Source organism: Vanessa cardui, chromosome Z (genome assembly GCF_905220365.1).
Source record: "Vanessa cardui chromosome Z, ilVanCard2.1, whole genome shotgun sequence".
In the NCBI taxonomy this organism is placed as follows: Eukaryota; Metazoa; Arthropoda; class Insecta; order Lepidoptera; family Nymphalidae; genus Vanessa; species Vanessa cardui.
Window position 1 is genome coordinate 14220487 of NC_061154.1, and position 24185 is coordinate 14244671.

The 24185-nt window shown below is 31.1% G+C and overlaps 1 protein-coding gene across 1 annotated transcript in view; it reads left to right on the forward strand.

Moving 5' to 3' along the window:
• Positions 1-22224, forward strand: part of LOC124543394 (DNA-binding protein D-ETS-3) — a 74747-nt gene extending 52523 nt beyond the window's left edge. The window contains exons 6-9 of the mRNA XM_047121610.1: positions 14682-14729; positions 17901-18090; positions 18310-18518; positions 19653-22224. Of these exons, the coding sequence (XP_046977566.1) occupies positions 14682-14729; positions 17901-18090; positions 18310-18518; positions 19653-19777 (572 nt within the window). The 3' untranslated portion in view covers positions 19778-22224. The remainder of the gene's footprint in view (positions 1-14681; positions 14730-17900; positions 18091-18309; positions 18519-19652) is intronic.
• The last annotated feature ends 1961 nt before the right edge of the window (positions 22225-24185 follow it).

Genomic DNA, 24185 nt, shown 5'->3' on the forward strand with positions numbered 1-24185 from the left:
ATATCCAAACACCGATGTCTTAACTTATAAAAACATTTATACATTCGTATTTAAAAAAAATTAGATAAAAATTAGAAAATATATGTGTTTCATAGTTTTCAAATTATAAGAAATACCTGTCTTAAATGTCACATAAAAGCACAGAGTAATTAATTGTTAATTTTGATGCGGGATGTATTAGTTTATCCTTAATTTAATCTTCACGATTCATAAGTATATTTAATAATTTAGCTTACCATGATAACTGACATATATATATCACAACTAGACGATACGGGTGAAACGAATGAATAAGTGTGTAAAATTTAAATTCAGCTAATTTGTTGATTTAACTAAGGAATGCAAAATTCTTCTTGAATGCTTCGTCGTATGTTTATATATACCGTGAGAAGTTTTGTTTTTTTTTTTTTTTGTATAGGTGGGCCACCTGATGGTAATTGATCACCATCACCCATAGAAAATTACGCTGTAAGAAATATTAACTATTCTTTACATCGTCAATGTGCCATAAACCTTGGGAACTAAGATGTTATGTCCCTTGTGCCTGTAGTTACACTAAAGAAATAACATATTATAAACACATGACAAATTTAGAATGTGATCTAATTGGATATATTATAATTTTACTTGTTAGACTAATATTAAAATAAAATATAATTCTACCATAGTAAAGTTGTTAAACATAATTTTTCGAGTGAAACGATAACGGTATACAAAACCACGCCTAAAATTCGATTCCCAATCAGACGAATATGAAATTGTATCACAAAACAATCACGCAACAATTCGGGGCAGAGGTGAGTTCGTCCTACCAATCAATCGTAAATGGAAAATGTAATAGCATTTCGACAATTCTATTTGGTGCAGTCATAACTTCGTTTTACGTTCAGGTGAGAAACGTCTGCTGGGGCCGTTTCAATCAATAAAATGAGTGTACGTATAAAAACAAAATCACTAGCAACCAGTGTGTGACATCGGTAACAGAAACGTTGCAGTAAACGTTACATATAAATACGATTAATTAAAATATTTATACTATAACTCCATACATTAGTATAGAAAAATATAATAACAAATAATTAAAATTAGTATTGTTTTAAAATCGTCTATAATATAATTGATATGCAATAGATCCAATTATTTCTAAATGCTTTTAGATGTATTATTTACGTACCATTAAATCAAAATCCAATATTGTAGCTTTTAAATACATAGTTGGAAAGCATCTCTCCCATTCCATTCTATTCCCTCCATTTTTTCAAAAAATATCTGCGTTAAAATTATTAAACTACTATCATGTCGTACTTAATTATAATCCTTATTACCTATAAATATAGATCCATAAATTTCGATTGAAATATTTGTAGACTGTTCGCATTTTCTCGGAAAGTTGTGTGGACAGACTATCTTATGCTATTGCTATATCGTCAATATTTTTTGGAACACGCTGTATAAGCACCACATCACATTGAACTATTATTTTATTGATTTGTATCAATGATATCTATTTAAATCCATCAATTCGATTGCCTTTAAAATGTACGCTAATAATATACAGGCAGACCCAAAAAGAGATTTTTTGCAACATTTATATAAAAAAAAACTATTTTTGCATGTTCGTCTTCTACGTGCATACCATTGAAACAAGTGTGATGAAATTAGATGTGTTCTGTCTACAGCTGGGAATTTAAATGAAATATATAATTTTAGGGAGAAAAAAGCATATCTGCATAGTTAAATATAATTAATACACATTTCATTATATTACTTACATATCTAGATTGAGAGTCAAGAAGAGAAAGAAATAAAATAAAACTTGGTCTGTGTGTGTGTGCGTGTGTGTGTGTGTGTATTAGTGTGAATATACTGTAGGTATGTAGGCTACCTTTTTTCGATATGTTCCCCAGTTAAACATTATATGTAGGCGCATATTAATAATCGAAACGGATTTTTTTTAAACCCTAAAAGCCTACCTATTCATATATGTTAGATAGTCGAAAAACGAGCAATAGTTTTAGACTTTCCAACCTTTTGTTCAATCGAAGTGCACACGACAATGAAAATAAAACTTCGCACATTGAAAACTTCACAGGTCTAATATATAGAGCATATGAATAGAACATATGTTAATATATGAATAGAAGAAAATCTTTTAAAAATTTAAATGGTTATTTTATACAAAGATAAACAGAGTATCATATTGTACATAACAAAATAAAAAAAAAAAAGCAAATGAATTATAGTATTATTTACTTGTTCTTAAATATAGAGTGTGTACAAAATCACAATATTGTGTTTTTTTTGTGACACGCTGTAGAAGCGTACGGCTTTATCGCACGAAACCGTTTTTGTATTCATTCTTGCGAATGCTATCTATTTTAATATCACCATCCGATTGATTTTCAAATTCACGCTAATATTCAATAAACGCTTCCTTAATTTTTATATTCGACGTAAAACCTTTTTTCATCGATAAAGGCACATTTTTAAATTACACATTGTCAGATTATTGGAAGGGTAGATACGGTATCTTTTTAATTTACTAGTTATAAAGACAATTGCTTAAATTACGGGCCCCTCTTAGCCGTGTTGAAGTGGCAGCTTTATCTGATATGAAATATTAACCAAGGGTTACAGTATAAACGCCTGATAATTTCCCAATGCTGGGCTATTCGATAAAGGGGGAAGTTTAGACCACGTACCACCTTACAATTTTTTCATTACATAATATGTTACTTGTTTAGGCTTACATCTCACCTTATTCATCAAATAAAATACATTACAAGGTGGCTTCAGTAATCATAAAGTATATTTATTAATATAATAAAATGTTGTCAATAAAGCAATACTTTTATGGAATGTTGTTTTTTATTTATAAATATTGTATACGACGTATACAATGTAATCAAATGCCGAAAGACATTATCACGCATAAGATAGATGTTTTCATACGCCGTATTGCAATGTACAGGGTCTACTTTGAAAGAAACATTACATAACATTACTATGTACGTATTATACAGTGTATATCTTAGTGTGGGTTAACACTTAAAACAATACTGACACACACAACCACTTACTTTTGAAATATGGCCGTAGAACGTTAGAAAATAACCCGCCCGCGAGCCCCAACACAAGTAGTCATTTATCATAATCATCTCGATTAGATCGCGCCTCGCCCTACAAGGGGCGTTTAACTACCCTCCATTTAACAGTTATTTTCAACATTTTTTTATTCGGAACGTGTCTTTTGTTACTGCTTAGTCACCTACGTGGGTGATGTGATTCATTCGTCTTTCAGAGTGCAATAGTTTTTACTCTGTTCTTATGATCTTCAACGACTACCCCAACTTTATCAGGTTATTGAGCTAAATTTATTAAATGCACAGTTGGTAGACAAATGAGTACCCGATGCTAAGTGGTCAGTTTTAACCATTTCTTACAACTTCATTACAACACTGAGTAACTCACCCTTCAAACCGAAACCCAACAATACTAAGGATCGCTGCTTGATGGTAGAACGGTGAGTTAGTGGTATCTATTCGAAAGAGCTACTATCAAGTATTTGTAGTTTATTTCAACACGTGTTTAATAATCCGAGTGTAACTATAAACAAGATATCACACCAGCTCCGAAGTCAACTTTCTGTATTTTACAGCTGCTAAGTAAAAATTGTATCAAATTAATGTCATTTGTTTATTTATATTACAGTCCACAGTTAACATGTCCACCCCAATACTAATTAATCGTAAAGAGTAATGATTTTACTCAATATAAATAATTATGCTCATAATATGAACATTTTATTTGCTATTACTGAACTTCACATAGACAAAATATTTTAAATCTCAATTACATTTTATGTTTACAAAACCGTAACTGCTAGCAATGTGTTGACTACTGTTTATCTGAAGACAGGATATTTATTAAATTCTAACCAGTTGTGTTGTTTGTATATATACATAACTTCTATATATACGGAATTAGCATTGTTATATACTGAAGGAAATGGCAGTGGACCATTTACATACACGAGGAACATAACAATTTATTCCCAAGGTTGGAAGCTATGGTTTTTAATAATCCACCATCAGGGGCCGATTTGCCATTTAAATAATGAATAAAGGTGGTAGGGCTTTGTGCAAACCCCATAATGTACCATCAAATGCAGTTAGAATTGTTCTGTTTCGGTTTGAAGGGTGAGTGAGCCAGTTAAACTAAAGACACAAGGGATCTTATATCATAAGCTGGCAGCGTCATTATCTATTGGCGGTGGTGACCACTTACCACCAGGTGGCACATTTGCGCGTCCTCCTTCCTACACCATAAAGAAGATTTTAACACATACGGGATAGGATCAAATTAAACATCCGAAATCATTTTGTTATATAATATTTATAAATAATGCTTACATACATATTACACCGTAGTTGGATGATAAAATTCGAAATTGAAATTAATGGGCATGTTCAATTTGTGATATAAGAAAAATTCATGTATTTCATATCTGTTGATCGTATTTAACATCAAGATGAATACAGTTCCTTGGCAGTAGTACAGCGGCAGCCTGCTCTTGATGAATAAGAACTTCGCGGGAACGTAGGATCTCATGATAATACACTGAAGGTTGTAATTAATCGTGTTCTTCTTCGCCAATATCTGTAAAATAAAATACTAGATATACTTTCAATTATTAAATATAAATGAAAGCCTCAACTGCAATCGTTGTTATTGAAAAATGATAATAAATCGATACCCATTCTGAATAAATAAGAGTATAACAAAATTCCTTCAAAATTTATATATATTTTGTAACTAAGTAACCTTTTCCTTATATTTTAAATAACCCGCCCCGGCTTCGCACAGGCGTAATGCTGATGCTGAATACACTACAGAATATTTTTTTCAACATCTCTTTAGAAACCTCTAAAATGATTAGTATTTTTCTGCTATATTGTACATATGTTACACACATAAACCTACCTCTTGATTCGATCTACCTATTTAAAAAAATCGCTTCAATTTCAGTTCTGTGATTTTATAGATGTTTGCAAACAGGGACAAACAGCGGTAAGCGCCCGTGTTTTATACTACGTAATGCTGATATAAATCTGCTTGAACTATAACATACTCAATGATGTGATACAGGAATCACTTTTAACTAAACCGCAAGGTATGTCTTAAGACATTTATTGGCCGTTACTCACAATAACAAGAGGGCATGTCATATTAATCAAATAATTAATATTATGCTAGAGTAACTTTTTTTGTCTGTCTGTCGCCCTTTGAAGACCAAAGCAATGAACCAAATTTAATGAATTTAGTATGAAGCGAAAGTAACTTCGAGATAGTACATTACATACTACATTTATACTATTTATATATGGCTACATTTTTACCTAACACATGACAACCTTAAACGCGAGGGGAGCCGTGGCTGACAACTAGTAATAAATATACTTATAAGGAAGGATGCTGAACATTTTAAGGTTTCACGGAGATTTGTCTTACGTAAATATAAGTCAGTTGAGTGGATTGCCACGTTGGAAGCGTTATGTTCACTGATTTGCGAAAATATTGCCTCGATACAGCGTCCTTTGTACACCAACCGAACTTGTATATATGCTGTAAGGTATCTGAAATGAAACGTTAAATGCGATATTGTCGTATGCTAACAAACAATATGGCTCCAAATATTGACTGATTGAATCTTTGGTCTAATCTTATGTGTCTTATGTATCAGTACTATGGCAGATCTCGGTATTAGGTACGTCGAACGACGTGGTTGGCATCTTATAACTGTATTTTTAGTTTTTTTTAATTTGTCGGTGGTTGTCCTTTGTTTACAGTTCAACATAATGAGACCTCATTTTTCACTTCATAAAAGAGTTATTTTTTAGAATTTTATAAATATAAAAAACTCTTTAAGTTGGCATTTTTCAGCAATACAAAGCAAAAAAGTCACCTAAACTGATTTATACATAAAGAACACTTTATGTTTAAAAACATACCTCTCGGTAATTCCTCGTCGGACAGTTCTTTTTCTGAACGAAGAGCATACATCGCTTGATTGGCTGGTATCGCCTTCCAAGTATCGCAATCCGGCACTAAGATTCAGTTTAAAAATCATATTTACTCACCAATATTATGTGATGGAAATAATTTAATTATAGATACATTGACAAGGATAAACATAATTTTCCGTTGTAAAATATTATTATAGTAGCAAAACCTGTGACTATTCCCTAGGAGAAGTGAATTATAAATTCTTATGTCGTTAGTAGAGTATATTATAGAGAAGATATATAATTAGTAAGATTACATTATAATATATAGTTATTTTATGCAGCAGGAAATGAAAAGAATAACTGTACAAAAAACTGTAGATACACAGAGTGTATATGATTCTAGATTTGTAGTAGAAGCTACTTACTATTATGAGTGTATGTTACACTCATAATAGTAAGTAGCTAAAGCACTTGTGTTATGGAAAATCAGAAGTAACGACGGTACCACAAACACCCAGACCCAAGATAACATAGAAAACTAATGACAATTTAAGACCTTACCAAAACAAACCATTACAAGGATGATAGGACATAAGTATAAAACTTGATTCATGATGTAACTTAATCAATTTACACTACTTATGGTATATATATTAAACTTAATCAATAGATTTCTCAAATTCAACTAAAATCCGTCTATTCCAATGAAGTAATCGCGTTAACTAAGCTCGTTAAATAAATTGTTGCAATTATGGGATTGTTTGTTTGTTTACGGTTATTTTCGTGCTAATATCCTGAATTTAAGCAAATATTTAAACGTCTCTCATTGTTCCTAAGTACTGAGTTAAAACACTACCAGTAATAATAATAAATAATACACTTGGAGATTTTATTTTTTTTGTAACAGATAATATTTAAAAGTACACAAAAGATTTTTGTTCGCGATCGAAGAATGGGTTCAGTAGATAATAAATATTAAATAAAAATACAAAGGATATGCTAAACATAATTTACATGGAAGTTGTCTGTAAATCTACATATATCTCATTATTTTAAAAAAGGTTTGTTTTGAAAAGAAATTAAATAATTATAATAGGACTGTGTCCTCTTTTGATTGAAACTCATTACAATATATAACCGTTATTGTATTATATCAACATATATGTGCCTTTCAATTGGCGGAAAGGTATAACTACTGACCTTCTTTAATAACTGTTCTTCCAAGTACAGTCAGAGTAAGAAAACCTTCGTCAGTTTTCAAATTCATCCCTTTATCAAGTCTTGAGCTCTCAGTACCTTTTGAATCTAAGCATCAAATCATTGGGATACAATATGTCATTCTCGATCGGTAATGTCAGATTATCGCTCACACTGAGCACTCGAAAATAGATCTTAAGGTGACAAACCTTTTCTTACCCCGACTGTACAATCTACATTGCATCAACAGTGAGTAGCAGCAACATAATAGCAGTAACAGCCTGTAAATTTCTCACAGCTGGGCTAAGGCCTCCTTTCTCATTGAGGAAAGGGTTTGGAACATATTCCACCACGCTGTTCCAATGCGGGTTGGTGGAATGCACATGTGGCTGAATTTCGATGAAATTGGATACATGCAGGTTTCCTCACGATGTTCTTCTTCACCGCCGAGCACGAGAAAAATTATAATTACAAATTAAGCACATAGAAAGAGTGGTGCTTGTCTGGCTTTGAACCCGAAATCATCGGTTAAGATGGACACGTTCTAGCCACTGGGCCATCTCAATTGCATCAACAAAAGTATTTTATTTCTTTAAAGGAACTTCTTTATTTAAAGGAAATCGAATGATTCAATGAAATATTAAACACTATAGCGATAATAAGGACATGCACATCCAATAGTCTTAATTTACATATAAAAAACTATATCAATAAATATTAGAAAGCGAAAGTAACAATCTTTAATATCTTCATGCTTATATCGATAGAGCCAGTTGAAATTTAGTATTTAAATAGTTTTAGTCCTACGAAAGGATAGAGGTTAGTTTTTATGACGGAAATCATCACGTAAGGGTGCAATAATGTAAAAGTAACACGACTGAGACACATAGTTGAGTTCAATTCAGTTTGATAAAGGACACATTTAAAAGAGTCCTTTTAAATCACTTCTTAAGGGAGTACAATTGGGATGAACGTTTATATGGTATAAAGTTCCATACATCATAGTAGAGACGTTGGTACACCTGTGATATAAACCATACTATACTACTATACTGAAACCGCCATCGTAACGCGCTACATCTTCTGATAAAAAAATCTACGTACTAATCTCTTCATTCAATGACAAAGATTCATACACTATAATTTGCCTTTAAAATAATACATAAAACACGTCACTGACACGAATGAAAAATATTATTACACTCATTCGATTAAGAATTTCATGATTCACATACGTCTTAGTAATAAATCATATATAAATACTACATATAAGACAGTCAATCTCAATGCCTGCTAAAGCAGTGCTGGATAGTATTCGTATACAGTGACTTGTTTTGAAATAATGGCTCATAAAGTTATTTTCCGTCTCACGATATTATTTATCATTGGTAATATATTTAAAACTGTTTATAATAATAAAATAATTATTAACATTAAGGTTGTAATTATATAAATAAATGAAAATAAAATACCGTTCTAATCATGACCGCGTGGAATTGTGAATTGTGCTAGTATTTTTAATATATTAAATAGCATTTACTTTGTTTTTATATAATTTCTGAGACAATAATATAAAAACGTGTTAAATTTTACAGTTAATGAAAATTATTGCTGGAAATATTTCACATCACTGTCTGAGTTAACATTAACAGGATCTGAGCCAGATCCAGGTACTTATATATATTTTATTATATTACATATATGCAACTAAATTTATGGTGAGCTGATTTGAACGCGAATGTAAGCTTAAAGTAACAGCTTGTAAATGTCCCATTGCTGGGCTTATTTTTTTCTCCTTTCAAGCCTGTCCACCACAGTGTTCTAATGGGATTTGGTTGATCTTGATACATATGTGGCAGAATTTTATTTAAATTTGACATATGTAGGTTGCATCACGATGTTTTCTTTCACTACAAAATGAATTAAAAACACAAATCACGCAAATAATAATCATCTTCATCAATTAGGTTACAATTGCAGAACTCTGACCATATCACAGAACCGTGATAGCCAAGTCATTAGAAAACTTATCTTAACCTTATGATATCGAGTTCAAAAGATTTTATTTTTACGTGCCTAATTTGTGTGAATTTATTAGTCTTATACTATGTAGTCAAGGAAAACATTGTGAGGAAACTTACATGTGCCGCCTAGAAATCTGTCACTTCTATGTACAGACTAAATCCAACCAGCGTGACGCAGCTCCCAGTTGGGGGTAATTTACCAGTTGTTACTTTTCTTTTTTTATAACACAAATGTATGCAAATCGATCGAAATATATAATATCCAATTATGTTTCTATCTAACTGATATCAATTAAAAGGTGTCGAGAGAAACTAAAGAGATGGCAATCGTTTGAAGGCATAATAAAATTTTAAAACCAATAAGTTTTTTCATCAATGGGTCTTTCATTGAGCCGACCATATATTGAAAAACAATGACTATGTTCACTGTAATTTGACTTAACTGATTTTAGAAACAATGCATAGTGAATATACCTTTGGCGTTTGTAAGCGACACGATATAAAGTTCTACGCGCACGTACATAAAGATCACATGGAAGTTTTGGGGAAAATAATAATAAGAGTGAGTAATGCGTAATTATTTTTATACCATCTATATTCAATTCCGAAGAGCTGAGATGGCCCAGTGGTTAGAACGCGTGCATCTTAGCCGATGATTGGCAATCACCACTATATATATGTGCTTAATTTGTGTTTATAATTCATCTCGTGCTCGGCGGTGAAGATAACATGCACACATGCAGGTTTCCGCACAAGGGTGAGGAAACCTGCATGTATCTAATTTCATCGAAATTCTGCCACATGTGCATTCCACCAACCCGCATTGGAACAGCGTGGTGGAATATGTTCCAAGCCCTCTCCTAAATGGAAGAGAAGGCCTTATCCCACCAGTAGGAAATTTACAGGCTGAAACTTTACTTTACTACTTTATATTCAATTCCATTCGAAAACGAGTAACCATAAACCAATTTTATATTGGCATGTTCCATACGATTTTTGACAGCTTATTACTACAAGCAGTTCATGTTTAACATATATTTAAATATAAGACAAAAATATTCCACCTTATGTTAAATCCACTTTACTTTCAAAGTTTCAATAGCAATTTCGCTGTAATTCAGACATACATATGTATTAGTGACTATGTCATATCATATCATCATATATTAATTACTCAACCTCTCGACCAATAATATCGCTTCAATCTAATGTCAAAATCTATATAAATAAATAAAAAACGTTTAGTAACATTTCGTTGTCGTTTTTCGTTTTGTTGAACGATTTTCTTTGTTTGGTTTAGTTGTTACAGACGAACATTAACGAAGTACAATATAAATATATATATATATATATATATAATATATATATAATATATATATATATATATATATATATATATATATATATATCAATGAATATAACCATGCGATCTATGGAGCTACATACTACCCCTAAAAATATTCAATTCAGTCTCCTTCTAAAAACAACAAAACTATCCCAAGAATAATAATAAGATATACTATATAAACTACAACTTCTTCTAACACTATAATTATATTTCTTTTATTATTTAAAAGCCTTATCTGTAGTCATATTATAAATTGTTTTTTTGCAGGGCTGGTTACTTATACCGAGAATACCAACGTGCATAATATTAAGGGCAAGCGCATACGAAATAGATTTATTCCGAAGTACAGCTTTTCCATTCCAAATATGTGTACCCCGCATTACGTACTGTCACTCGAGGAAGCGATTCAAATATTTCTATTATGAATGGTACATACCTTCAGACATGATAGGCGGTATGAACTGGGATATCTATTTCTTTGGACCAGAAAACATGCATTGGCAATAGAATTTAAGTTTTCCTTTAAGTGTACTATTAATTTCTATTTTATTTACAATTGTATATAGTTAATAATTACAGATTATTTAAGTAAGTAAGTAAAAAGATAGAATATTGTCATTTATATCACAGACATACTTTGATTAGTTCCATACAAATATACTCTAAAATATATATATAAAATATTTTATTTAATGATTGATATTTTTAATCTAGTTTTCCACACCAAATTAATATTGTAATGCATTCAACTTTTATTTTATTAAATAATTATTCTTATTATCAGTTAAACATTCTTCGCTTGGCTGGCAACTCGAATCAAAGGGTCATTTATGGCATATTCGAATCTATTAGTCATGGGGTTGATTCGTCATAGTTCCCTGCTTTATAGCCCAACAGTAACACGAGTGTCATTAACAATTACTTTATTATAATATTAACAAAGCCGCGAACAGTAGTTAGGGGACGCTTTTGTTTCAAATTCAATGTGCAACTATTGCAAGCAACACTTAAGGTACGAGCTAATTTGGCTGTTATGTATGCGTAGCTATGGTTGATTTCGCTTGCAGCTATTTGTACGATTTGACCAGAATTCAGACTAGTACTTGAGAATTATTGCGATAATTTGCATAGTCGCGACGGGTTTTACAAAGTGGGACCCATGAATGGTAACGAGCGAGTACATGATTTTTATTGTTACAAGTTCCTCAAAATCTCGTTATTTCAAATATTTTCGTAGATACTAGAAAATATCTGGTATGTATGTATAAAATATATCGGATTCATTTAAACTACGAAACCATTTTTATACAAAAGTTTTTAAAAATAAAATCCGCTGTATATTATTAATGATGTAAGCATACATTGAAAAATACAGTGGTAAGCCACTTTGTTTCACACGATATTCTGATGAAGTGAAAACAAACAAAAAATAAATATCAACATTATAAATTACTTTACGATAAGTAAAAATCAAGCTGCATTTCGATAACCGCGAAAGCTAAGAAGTAGAAAATTTGAAAAATTATTTATTTCTGTTGCCACAAATTGTTAACAAAATAAGGGGACTGCTATACAACTAATGCGATTTTATTGCCCTTTTTTACTTTATATTAATAATGGCAACATGTAGGCACTTGAAATATTCACAAACTGTATATTTACTTATAATAATAACAAATTACAAAATTAACATTAAAAATATTTAGAGACGCTCGCATAAAACATAAGTGTTTTAGCTCGATTATAAAATCAGCACAAGTTCTGTGCCTAATGTGAAATTTGTGTACCTACTGTTGTTTATCTAGGCAATACGTACGGTACGGAACCCTTCATGCGCGAGTCCGACTTACACTTGGCCTTTGGTTTATTTTTCTTTACGTTACTTGTATTTTACTGTGGTGGCAGCATCACAATCTAATCTTTACGTTTATTAATGACAATGACAATACAACATTCTTATAAAATTCAAGTTTAAATCGAAAACAGTTTTTAAAAAAATATCCACATTGAATATATTACTCAAATATTTTTTATGGTTTTTATTTTTACATGAAATAATGAAGATTCTTTTCATTAGGAGTAAATGAAAAACCATGACATATTTTCTTGTTTCGTAAAATACTTACATACATATGTATGAGTACATACAGCACGCCTTATTGATTTTACAACTATCATAACTGGTAAAACGGTGTTCACACGGGTGTGAATAATCAATCGTCGCATTCACTGCGATTTGTACCGTCTCCGTCTGAACATATTTTCTATCAAATCGAAGCAACAAAAATCTATACAATAAAAAACATTGATGAAAGATGCGATTCTTCTGAAATTCAACTACTACATCCATTCTCAAAAGGCATACTGAAGACGGCCAAACATTTAGTACTGCTTGGAATATGTTCCACCTCATCATCACCATCAGAATCTATAGATTCTTTTCATAGCTTGATATAACGAAAAGATTGACAAGACCGAAAAAAAATCTCAGAACCAACGGCTTTAGGTCCTTTCCAATATTGACAGACGGGAGTGTAATCAACGCCAATTTTTGAACTCTGGGTTAATACAGAAAACTTCTAAACAAAGAAATACTTTTATATACCCGACCCGGGGAAAGAACTCAGTGACTAAATAACAAATATAAGTTTATATTTAAAATGTAATATTTTAATAAAATATTTGTTGTAGAAATGTTTTAATGTGATTTTTGAATAATATATAACCGTTTCAAATAGTAACGAATCCGATTTCATACGTCCATCGACCGGCGGTAGCAGTAGAGCTAAAATGTAGGTATTTTTATGCACGTGAGTATACTTAGTTGTACTTATACGTTTGACTTCTTGGATTTATAAAAAAACTTATTGACTATGAAGTATTTAAAATGTATTTTATCGAGGTAAAATAATTCCGAAAACTCAATTGTTTTTTTTTACGTTTAACTATTTTGATCCTTAATACTATATAAATACAATTTAAAATGCAGATAATGCACTATCAGTCGACCTTACAATCGGTAGCCAACATTATCTATGCTAATTCTGAGGGCTGCACGTAGGTTTCATTAAGCCTATTTTAAATGCAATCTATGTACTGTATCTGTTTTTTTTTTTGGTATTGTTGTTGACCCGTTGTCATGACTACAGCTATCTTTATGGCCTATGCGAGGAAAATACCTTCACTAACTGATAAAGTCTATATTATAAAAGATTGGATTGTCGTGCTTTCTTAGATATTTAAAACTATTATATTAGTAACGCTACGAAATGTAGTCATTTGTTTCCTAAATACATTTGTAAAATAATGTCTTATTTCGTAATAGATATTGTAGATGGAAAATAAAGTTATGGCCTTAAAGCTCATTCAAATAATTCAGAAATATCTCTAATTTCTATGTATTACTTTAGAGTAAGTAAGAGATTAGTGTGACGTTTCATTTCATTAAAAATAAGAAATTACAACATTTCTTTTTTACAATTCCTCTTCTTTTTAAAATGAACTGATGACTATATTACCTGTAACGAGAAAAATATCTTATAAAGAAAATATAATCATCATCATCATCATCAGCCCGTTTTTGTCCACTGCTGGACATAGGCCTCTCCAAGTGCACGACTCTGTGGTCTTTCTCCGGCTACTCGCATCCAGCTCCTGCCAGCCGCTTTGCAGATATCGTAAAAAAAAAGAAAAGAAAAATATAATATGTATCGTAATTTTTATTAAATCATTCCCTAATTTCCAATTGCGCCCAACCTTAGAAGCTAAGATCTTATATCCCATGACTGTATTGAAACTTACCCAGAACGATTTTTACTATTTCGTGGCAGAGTGGATTTCCAAAACGCCCTACCATTACGTATCTCTACTTTGTTGTAACTCGCTTCTAGAATGCGGAGAAGCACATAAAGTCACCGCCTACACATCAATGTACAAAAAATAACCATGAATATTAATATTAATATGAATTAGTTCGACATTCTTTCCCCGTGTTTTGCTTGTAAAATATATTTCTATTTAGAATATAATAGTCATCAAATCGGTAAGTTTAATTGTGATTTTTATTTGTATTATGTTTTATTAATCATATTTTTCTTCTTACAGATCCTTACCAAATGTTTGGTCCTACAAGCAGTCGTCTAGCTAATTCAGGTATTTGAAAGAAAATTCTATTATATTCGTATTTTAATGGTCATCACCTAATCAACGTACTACCCGGTTCATATTAAATAGAAGATTACGTCACGAACTACGACAGTAGGTCAAGGATATATGTAGTTAGAAATGCATTTACTGTGTGACTTGGCACTATCAAATGAGTCTTTATAATTAATGTTTTTTTTTATTCCACCGTAAATATTTTACTAAGATATGCATTCATGTAATAAGTACATTTAGGTTATACGAAAGCTTTTTTTCATATGAGGCGTCTTAACGTATGATACATATTATATACATAAATGTTAGAATTTTATATGAAGCTCTTTCAAACGTTTTAAGACGTTGAAAACTATCAGTTGTGTTTAACAGAACATCAACCAATCTGGCAAGTACTCATCATGTGTTTAAAAAAAGGAACATGAAATTAAATTTAACGCGAGTCTAATCACGGGGCGATACAGGTAGGTAGAATATAAAATTTGACGTTACACGCAAGTGCTACTAGATGTCGTTGATAACAGCCACTTTATTTCACGTGGGAACGCGGAGGTCATGAAATTGTGTATATTACGTATATTATCTGTCTACGATCGACCCTTTTGTTGGAAAGTCAAAATGTTAACAGCGCTCGTTGTAGGGTCATAATATTAACGATGCCTAGGGTTATTTCAATTGACCAACATTGAACTATGATCGTTTTATATAGATTTTGGATATTACAATCTGATCATACTAACCAAATGTATAAAATACCCTTATATTATTAAAACGAACGAAAAAAATATATAATAATCTGAAAATGATATCATATTGTTTTTATCGTATTAACTTACAAAATGTTACCGGTACCAGGAAGGTAAGTAAAATTAAGTATAGTAGCGATGTTAAAAAGTTTTTTAACTTTCATTAAATAGTCAATAATGTAGTGTTATATTAATAGCCAGTACATTATAAGTCTTGCATACTTTCAAAAGGCAAAACAAAATCACATGTAAACAAAACAGAAAGTTGGAATTGATCAAATAACCCTAATATATGTGAAATGAAATTAAAACAACATTACAAATTAAAATAAATTACCTCAACAAAAGTTACACCTTTAAATCAAAGCATATAATTACGTTACATTATAATATCGTGGGCACGCGCTGTGTTCGTGAGACAATTGAGGCACGTGGCCCTATGTAATAAGGGAACGTTCACACGCCCTCAGTTCACCTGTGACCGAGACCAAATACCTACAAATCATTGGGGCTACATTGTAAAAACAAACTGAAACTATAATGCTAAACACAACCGGCAGACGTAAAAATGGTAATTATTATATTTAAGAGTGGCAAATGACATTGGCCTTTGCCCTTTACTATAGGTATACTATTTGAAGTACAAGCATATTATCACCACATTCAATATTTCAGAATCGATGCGACCGTTTTGTGTTTCCTGAATATCTAAGCGGAATAACACGAAATAATATGTCATTCATTCATACAGTTCGTTCAGACATACTAGGCTAATAAACATAAGTCTCGCCTAGATTTAGTGAGATTATTCATAGATCAGGTACAATTATATATATAAAAAATATGCTAGATAGAATTTTATAAAAGAATATCTCATGTCTGGAATTCGTCGTAAGCTTTTTTTTTACATTTTTAGAAAGTCACATAAGTAATTTTAAATAAAAAAATATAACACTTACTCATACTAATGTTGTAATTGTAATAAAATTAGATCTTACAGTGAACAATTACTCAATTATTAGATAGTATTTTATTATATAAACAAATGTACCTTTTTTATATTTGTCAATAAGGATAAGTTATGGTGATTTAAGAAAAAAATATTTATTGAGCCTTAATATTAATTAAAACCACACCTACAGAAATAACAAGAAAGAGTATTAAAATATAATTTGTATTTATTAATTATAGTTTCAAAAATTCTGATAAAACTAACATATTAAAAATACAGACTCAACATTAAAACTCAAACCTCTTTTCTAATAAGAAAAAAAATATATAAATGCAATACATTATTCCTACTTAACGTTTTGATGTGGACCATTGTGTCGATCGACGATTAATAATTGCGAGTCGTAAAATTGATGAGGCATAACAGACAATGCCTCAAGCTCTTCCAGCGAGGCGAGAGGCGAGCGCAAACGTTTTGACTTCTACATAATCGATTGAGTATAAATCACTGGGATGCCACGCTCGTGTGAGCCGGCCATTTCGCTAGCGGGTAGGGTCAGCAAAATGTTGCAAAAAAAGCCATTATTTTTGCTACCCATTATAACCATTTACTCCATGTCAGCTACAGATACAACGATAAGAAATATTTTGTAAATAAATAGTTGATATTTATTAATACATAAAATATGGACTCCACGTGTAAGACACAAAAAGAATGAATAATAATTAGAATGGTTGTATTTATTATTTTGTCAACGGTACTCAGTTCCAGTTGAGTGCATTCGGCTCAAGTCGTGCGTGATCGTAACACAGCCGCCCAATATCGCAACATGTGGGAACGACCCTGCACATTATACCTCTAGATACATCCTGTAGGTACACATAGTTCAGATGAATTTCAATGTTGAGTATAATTTGTCATATTTAAAAATTAAAAAGTCTTCACTCCATTACGCGGAAAGAATTGGAATTTTTTGAGAATTATATAGAATTCCAATTTTAATTTTATTTATTTAAAGCTGTATAATTTCGTAAAATATATTACTGCCTCTCATGTTATTGAGCTAACGTTACCATTACTATAATGCAGTTTTATTTTTATGAAAACCAATTAACAATTACGTAACTCAATTTTGGGGAGAGGTATAAATCATTCTTTCAGTCTTTGTTATGAGTACAAGCAAAAGATAAATTATATGTTGGCTGTCATAATTTCACCTCTACGTCTAAGCGATTCAGGGAACTATTTTATGTAAAAAGAGAAACCGGGTGTGGCATAACAACCCGCTTTATGAGACTGTAATGATAGGTTTGGTGCATTTGATTGCTATTAAAATAATGTACGTATGAATATTTAATAGCAGAAAATTCGTTATTTTTAATAAGATACGATTTATATGAAAATATAAATAATATCTCGCAATAAATATCTAAATAAGAAAAAGTCTAAATGTTTTCATCTTTGCAGGATCCGGACAAATACAACTGTGGCAGTTCCTTTTAGAGCTGCTAAGTGACTCCAGTAATGCAGGTTGCATCACTTGGGAGGGTACGAACGGAGAGTTCAAGCTAACAGACCCGGACGAAGTGGCCAGGAGATGGGGAGAACGTAAATCCAAGCCGAATATGAACTACGATAAGCTTAGCCGAGCTTTGAGGTAAAAACACGAACATTTCCGGATCGTTATGATCAATTCGGACATAGGTAGATATACGTCATATGTCTTCATGGACACACCAATAACTGCGCCGCCTTGCGATGTTATGGGTACCCATTTTGCTGAGCGAACATTTTGCGATTTATATTTATTGTCACATTTTATTTTACTTGTTTCTTTATTAATTTTCACACCTAATAATTACCCCCATTTGTACAGATACTACTACGACAAGAATATTATGACGAAGGTCCATGGTAAACGATATGCATACAAGTTCGATTTCCAAGGCCTAGCTGCGGCCACGCAACCGGCTGCCAGCGATCCAGCTTATAAATACCAGAGCGATTTATTCATGAGCTCGTATCACCACTCGGCCAAGCTTTCGTCTTTCATGGCTCCACACGCAGCTATGCCAACATCGACAGGTAATTAAATTATTCCAGTTAATGACTGTGTAATCGAAGCAACGCGGTGCGATTTTAATTTCAAAAAGGCAACAAAGGTTTTAAAATGTTTAAAATCACTTTTAAGTACACGATCAAATTAAAAGTAAGAAATGATGCATTTCTTTTTTTATATACAAATCTTTTACCTAACACATTGATTGATGGCAACACGTAACCAATATCTACTGGAATAATTGATTTATTTCTTAAATATACCGCTAACGTATAATACATTTCTTAACGAAAACCCTTGAGTCTTATTCCACTCGCAACATTACAAATTCTATTTCAGCCATTACCGGCTTATTTCTTTTAACGTAAACTACATTGCATTCAAAAATGTTACGATAATATTTTAGGGACGTCGAAGCAAGAAGCCAAACTTTCGAATAATTTTACTAACAGTCTCTTTTTTACCAGGGTAAACCCTACCGTAGCACTTCAAAAAGGAATTCAATTCTAGGAGTTGTATAAATAGTTCTGTATTAGCTAATATCATGCACCCTTCAATCGCAGCAAAGTGTAATCTGCATCGAATGCTAATGTACACTTGGTGATCAAATATTGACTCGCTACTCGAAGTTGGATGTCAACGCCACGGCCCGGTTCACGCTCTTGACTTAATGGAATATACATTCATTTTCGCAATCCGTCTGCTGGCACTTGCTGGTTTAAATACGATTTATTTCGATCCAGTGGTATTTGGTCTGCGTTGATTTTTTATTAATTATTCTTCGTAATAAAATTAATAAAGGCAGTTCCTATTAATTTGTATATAAATCAAGAGATACAATTAAAGTTTTTACAGATTGCTGTCGTAATATAAATTAACCATTTTATAATCTTTGTGACATAGTGCTGTGCGAATAATGCGAAGGATTGACACGGCGATTTTATTCTATATACATAATATATTATGTATTTAATGTTTTTAGTTTTTGTTATGAAATAAATTTCGGCTAATAGTATTATGTTTTTAATATTTAAAAATATATATTTACTTGAAATTGGTAATGACAATAGAATAGAGTATATCTACTTGAAATATTTAGTTAGTGAGACTTTAATGTCACTGCAACTTGTATTAACTTAGGTTAGCAAACTTTGTTTCAGCTTCAATATTCCCGTCTGCTTCATGGAGTAACTGGGGAGGAGGAGGAGGCAACCTCTATTCCCCCCACTCCATGGCTCCTCCCCACGTGACGTCACACCTGGGCTCCTACCCGCACTACGCATGACCGGCCTACTATAACCATGACACGACATATGACATTGTTTGACTCGAACTTACCATCGATACTGTAAACTATTCTTTTTACTTTAGTAGGTATAACTGTATCGTATTATATAAAAGTATTTAACAAGAATTGAGACGGCTTAAGAAACGTACAATACAAATCGGCCTGATTGTGAGAACTGAGATTTCAAATTAGAATTATCGTGTTTCTTTTTTAATCAATTAGTTTTACTTAGAAAAGTTTTACTAAGCCAGCATAATGTAGTAAAAAAAACGCCAATGAAATTTTATTTATAAACCGTATGCTCTAAATGAATCTCAGGGTAAAAAAATGCCATTTTGAATTGATTGCTATGTAATTTTAAATTTATTTATTAATTAATTTACATATTGACACGAACGTACACGTGGAGTGTGACTAGTCTTTTATCAAAGAATGTAAATAATAGATACTCATTAAATAAGTAGAACTATATTGTTTATTTAGGATATCAAGTATTAAAAATTTTATTCATCGTATAACCTTATCAAATATAAGGACTCCTAAAATGTAAAGCAATATTGCATTTTTTAAACTTTGCAATCGAAATTACATTTAAATTTTTTATAATATAATCGATAACAATTCCCTGATATAATAATTAATTCCATCGAAAATTATTAATTTATTGCTCATGAATAAATGAATCGCTAAATTCAATAAGACTACGGGGGAATATAATAAAGAATATGTCGAAAATACTCAACGAATATAATAATACTAAAATAATTAAAGTCCAAAAATCAGTTTAACGAGTCGTATTTACTCGAACGACGGCACCAAGGAAAAGCTGGAGAATTCCTGAAAAGGGAAAGTTTTAGGAAAGGTAGTCCTCATCGCAAGTAAATTGCAATGGTCGCTTAAACAAAATTCGAAACGCAAGGTGGGATTATTGCATAAAGGCAAAAGTTAGTCTCTCACTTAGGTCAAAAGCTAAAATGATGAAACAGACGCCACAGAGATTTCAATTTCAGGAATTCTCAAAACTTTATCGGCGCCGCCGTTCCATCTTATATATTATGTCGACTGATCAACAAATGAACAAGAATTTATAACAATGCTGTTTTTTTTTTTAAATCAGAACTAATCATAGAAGCAGTTAAATGGTGATAGTTATCTCAGTATTAATCTGTATAAATTTATAATAAGTTGTAGTGTAACAAGATGAAATAAGCAATTTATAATTGAAATAACTACTGAATATGAACTAAATCCAGTAAATTTAGTAACACATCTTGATTTCAATTTGAATCTTGTAATATTTTGTCTGGTATTTAATATTCCTTGTCTACTATTTATGTTGACTATGCAGATATATTATAAAATCAGTATTAACAAGTTTTAGTCAATGATTGTTAAATGTATTTTTTCCTGTCAGTATTATTAAAATATACTCAATGGTATAATTTTTAAGATGGCAATAAAATTAATTTTATTTTTCTATATTTTTTTTGTCAATATTTTAAGAAATCCGATGTATGATATATGATTTTTATAATAAAAACATCTACCAAAATTCTACATAATATGAATATTATTATAATAAAACTTTTCGTCTAAAATATTGGGTAGTGTTATAATGAAAATGTATACATTGCAAATACTTCGTGAGAATTTTACATTTTTCCCTCTTTGAAATTCCCTTATTGCATGTAATAGAGGGTCAAAAGCTAAGTTGTGTAGAATTGCAACAATTCAATACTTTGCGTGTGCAAATTGCGTGTTAATGAACAGAAGGAAGGAGCGCAATTTTTTCTCAATGGATATTATCTCCAAGGGATTGTATATAAAGTAGATATTATTTTAAAAGTGCAATCGTATTATTATCGATAAAATGTAGAATATTATATAATAATTAAATGGAAATTATTTTCTGTTGTATATTTTGAATAATTTATTTTTTCTTTCGTTGTTTTTTTTTTATTTAATGCGTACAAATAATTAATTCAATTTCTGGTAATTTGTTTTATTAAAAAAAAAATAAACTGGTCATTAATTAATTATTTTCTTGTATGTATAATAAAATAAAAATAAAAATGAACACAGTCGGTGTTAAATGTAATTTAATTTTGCTGAATGTTTGTGTTACTTATAGTTTTTTTGACAATTATAATATTTGTCTGTGTAATTAATATTTACTAATAAATTTCTCTCTAAGTATTTAAATAAAATGTTTAATTAAATATAATTAATAATAACGTTTAGTTACCTTACTTGTGATTTAATACGTAAAATACCGGTGATTTTTATTTTTAAAAAGATTTATTTACACAATAAATAATTTATTAATATTTTTTTTATTATTTAATTTATTTTAATGCATGTGTCGGAATAACGAATCCATTTAGTCGTAGTACCATTGTATAGATGTTATTGTATTTGGAAATGAATAAAACAAATGAAAAGTCGTCTAGTTCTTTCTTAGATATACCTTTATTAATTCTTTAGAGTCCTATCGCATAGTGCTATTTTTTTCTTAATTAAAATAAACATAGTTATAGCTGTACATGTTTGAATAAAAAAGAAAGTGCTATAGTGATATGAAGATAAATATTGTTAAACGTTCCTCTTAAAATACAGCAACAACAGCCACAACAAATTTTCCACTGCTGGGCTAAGGTCTCCTCTCCCTTTGAGGATAAGGTTTGGAGCATATTCCACCACGCTGTTCCAATGCGCGTTGGTAGAAATAAATATATACACATGTGGCAGAATTTCTATGAAATTAGACACATGCAGGTTTCCTCACGATGTTTTTCTTCACAGCCGAGCACGCGTTAAACAGAAATTAAGCACATGAATATTCAGTGGTACATGCCTGGGTTTGAACCCGCAATAATCAGTTAAGATGCACCCGTTCAACCACTTCCCCATCTTAGTTAAGTTTAAAATCAGATTGCTACATATAAAAAGTATCCAACTGGTTGAAACTATATAGTTCGCTGATAATTTTACCTAGTTACCGAAACTTTTTTAGTACCAATAGATACCAATATAATAGGTACCAAAAATACTGCAGTGTGTCTTTTATCGATATAATTGTTAAGGTTGAACTAGAAGTGGATCGAACCTGCAACCTTTGCAACCCTAAACTTCGTATACTTTTAAATAAATTCAGGCTAGATATTCTTAAAACTAGATAAACGTTCCAAAAATTATTTTATTACATTTAGAAAGAAAACAAATATTGTATTCAGGACTTTAACTGTAGTCTAGCTAGAAAGCATCCCATCCTTCCACTTTGAATAATTGTTTTGAGAATAACAGCGCGTCTAAATCTGGGAACTCAACGCCCAGCTCGAGAGGAAGAACTCAATGATACTTCGGATTTGATATAGCACACACTATTATAACAATTACTTATAGAAGCCATCTTAGTTTACATTTCAATTGACTTATTATAAATACTACATAGTACCTAATAAATCACTTTTTTTTAAAGGATTATTAGTAATATTGTCAATATTGATATTCTTATTTATAAGTAACCAGTGAACGTGGCAGATATTGCAATATAAAATCTTGATTGCTTTTGTTAAGCGGTAACAGTATCCTGTTAATTTCGTTGTGTCAGCGGATTTATCTTCGGCTGACTACATCAACGTGCATTTAATTACCTTAAAACTAAATACTAATGAGAAAGGCAAAAACTTTCTTTTAATAAAGTGACAATAATTATAATTTTGATTTAAATACTATAAATCCATCGAGAAATCCATTAGTCAACTTTATAACAAGTAGTATATAGTTGTATAATTTAAAACGTGATCTAAGAACTTTGAATTCCATTTATTCGTAAACAAAGCACTATAAACTGAAACTCCTCGGAATTTAATCGCAATGGAATAGTTAGTCGCCTCTATTATATATAAATAGAATTAAAGTCAGGAAAACTGAATGTATTTAAAAAAAGTTTATAGGTATAGATACCTATCAATGTAAGCCCCTTCAAAAAAATTAATGCCATTTTGGATATATTTACACCTATTTATCACATTCGCATTATTATTCGTTAATAAAATAAAAGTAGATAAAAAAATACATACTTGATTAATATGATATAAGTTCAAGATCGTTCAGTCTATTATGAAGCGCACTATGAGTGTTAATATCTTAAAAGGATAAAATAGAAAGATACCATAGTAGATTTGGAGCTACGTCATACCTTACGAAATTAGTAGACTGAAATGGTAGGGGACACGTTTGTCAATGGAAATATGCAGTCTGTACAAGAATGACTAAAATAGATACTAAGGATTGTCTAGCGCAAACATGGTCGCTTTTCAACCATATAGAGTTATGACCTTATGAAATGGTGAGTCTGAAAAGATGCGACTGAATGGAGAACCTTTGATTCACATAATAACGG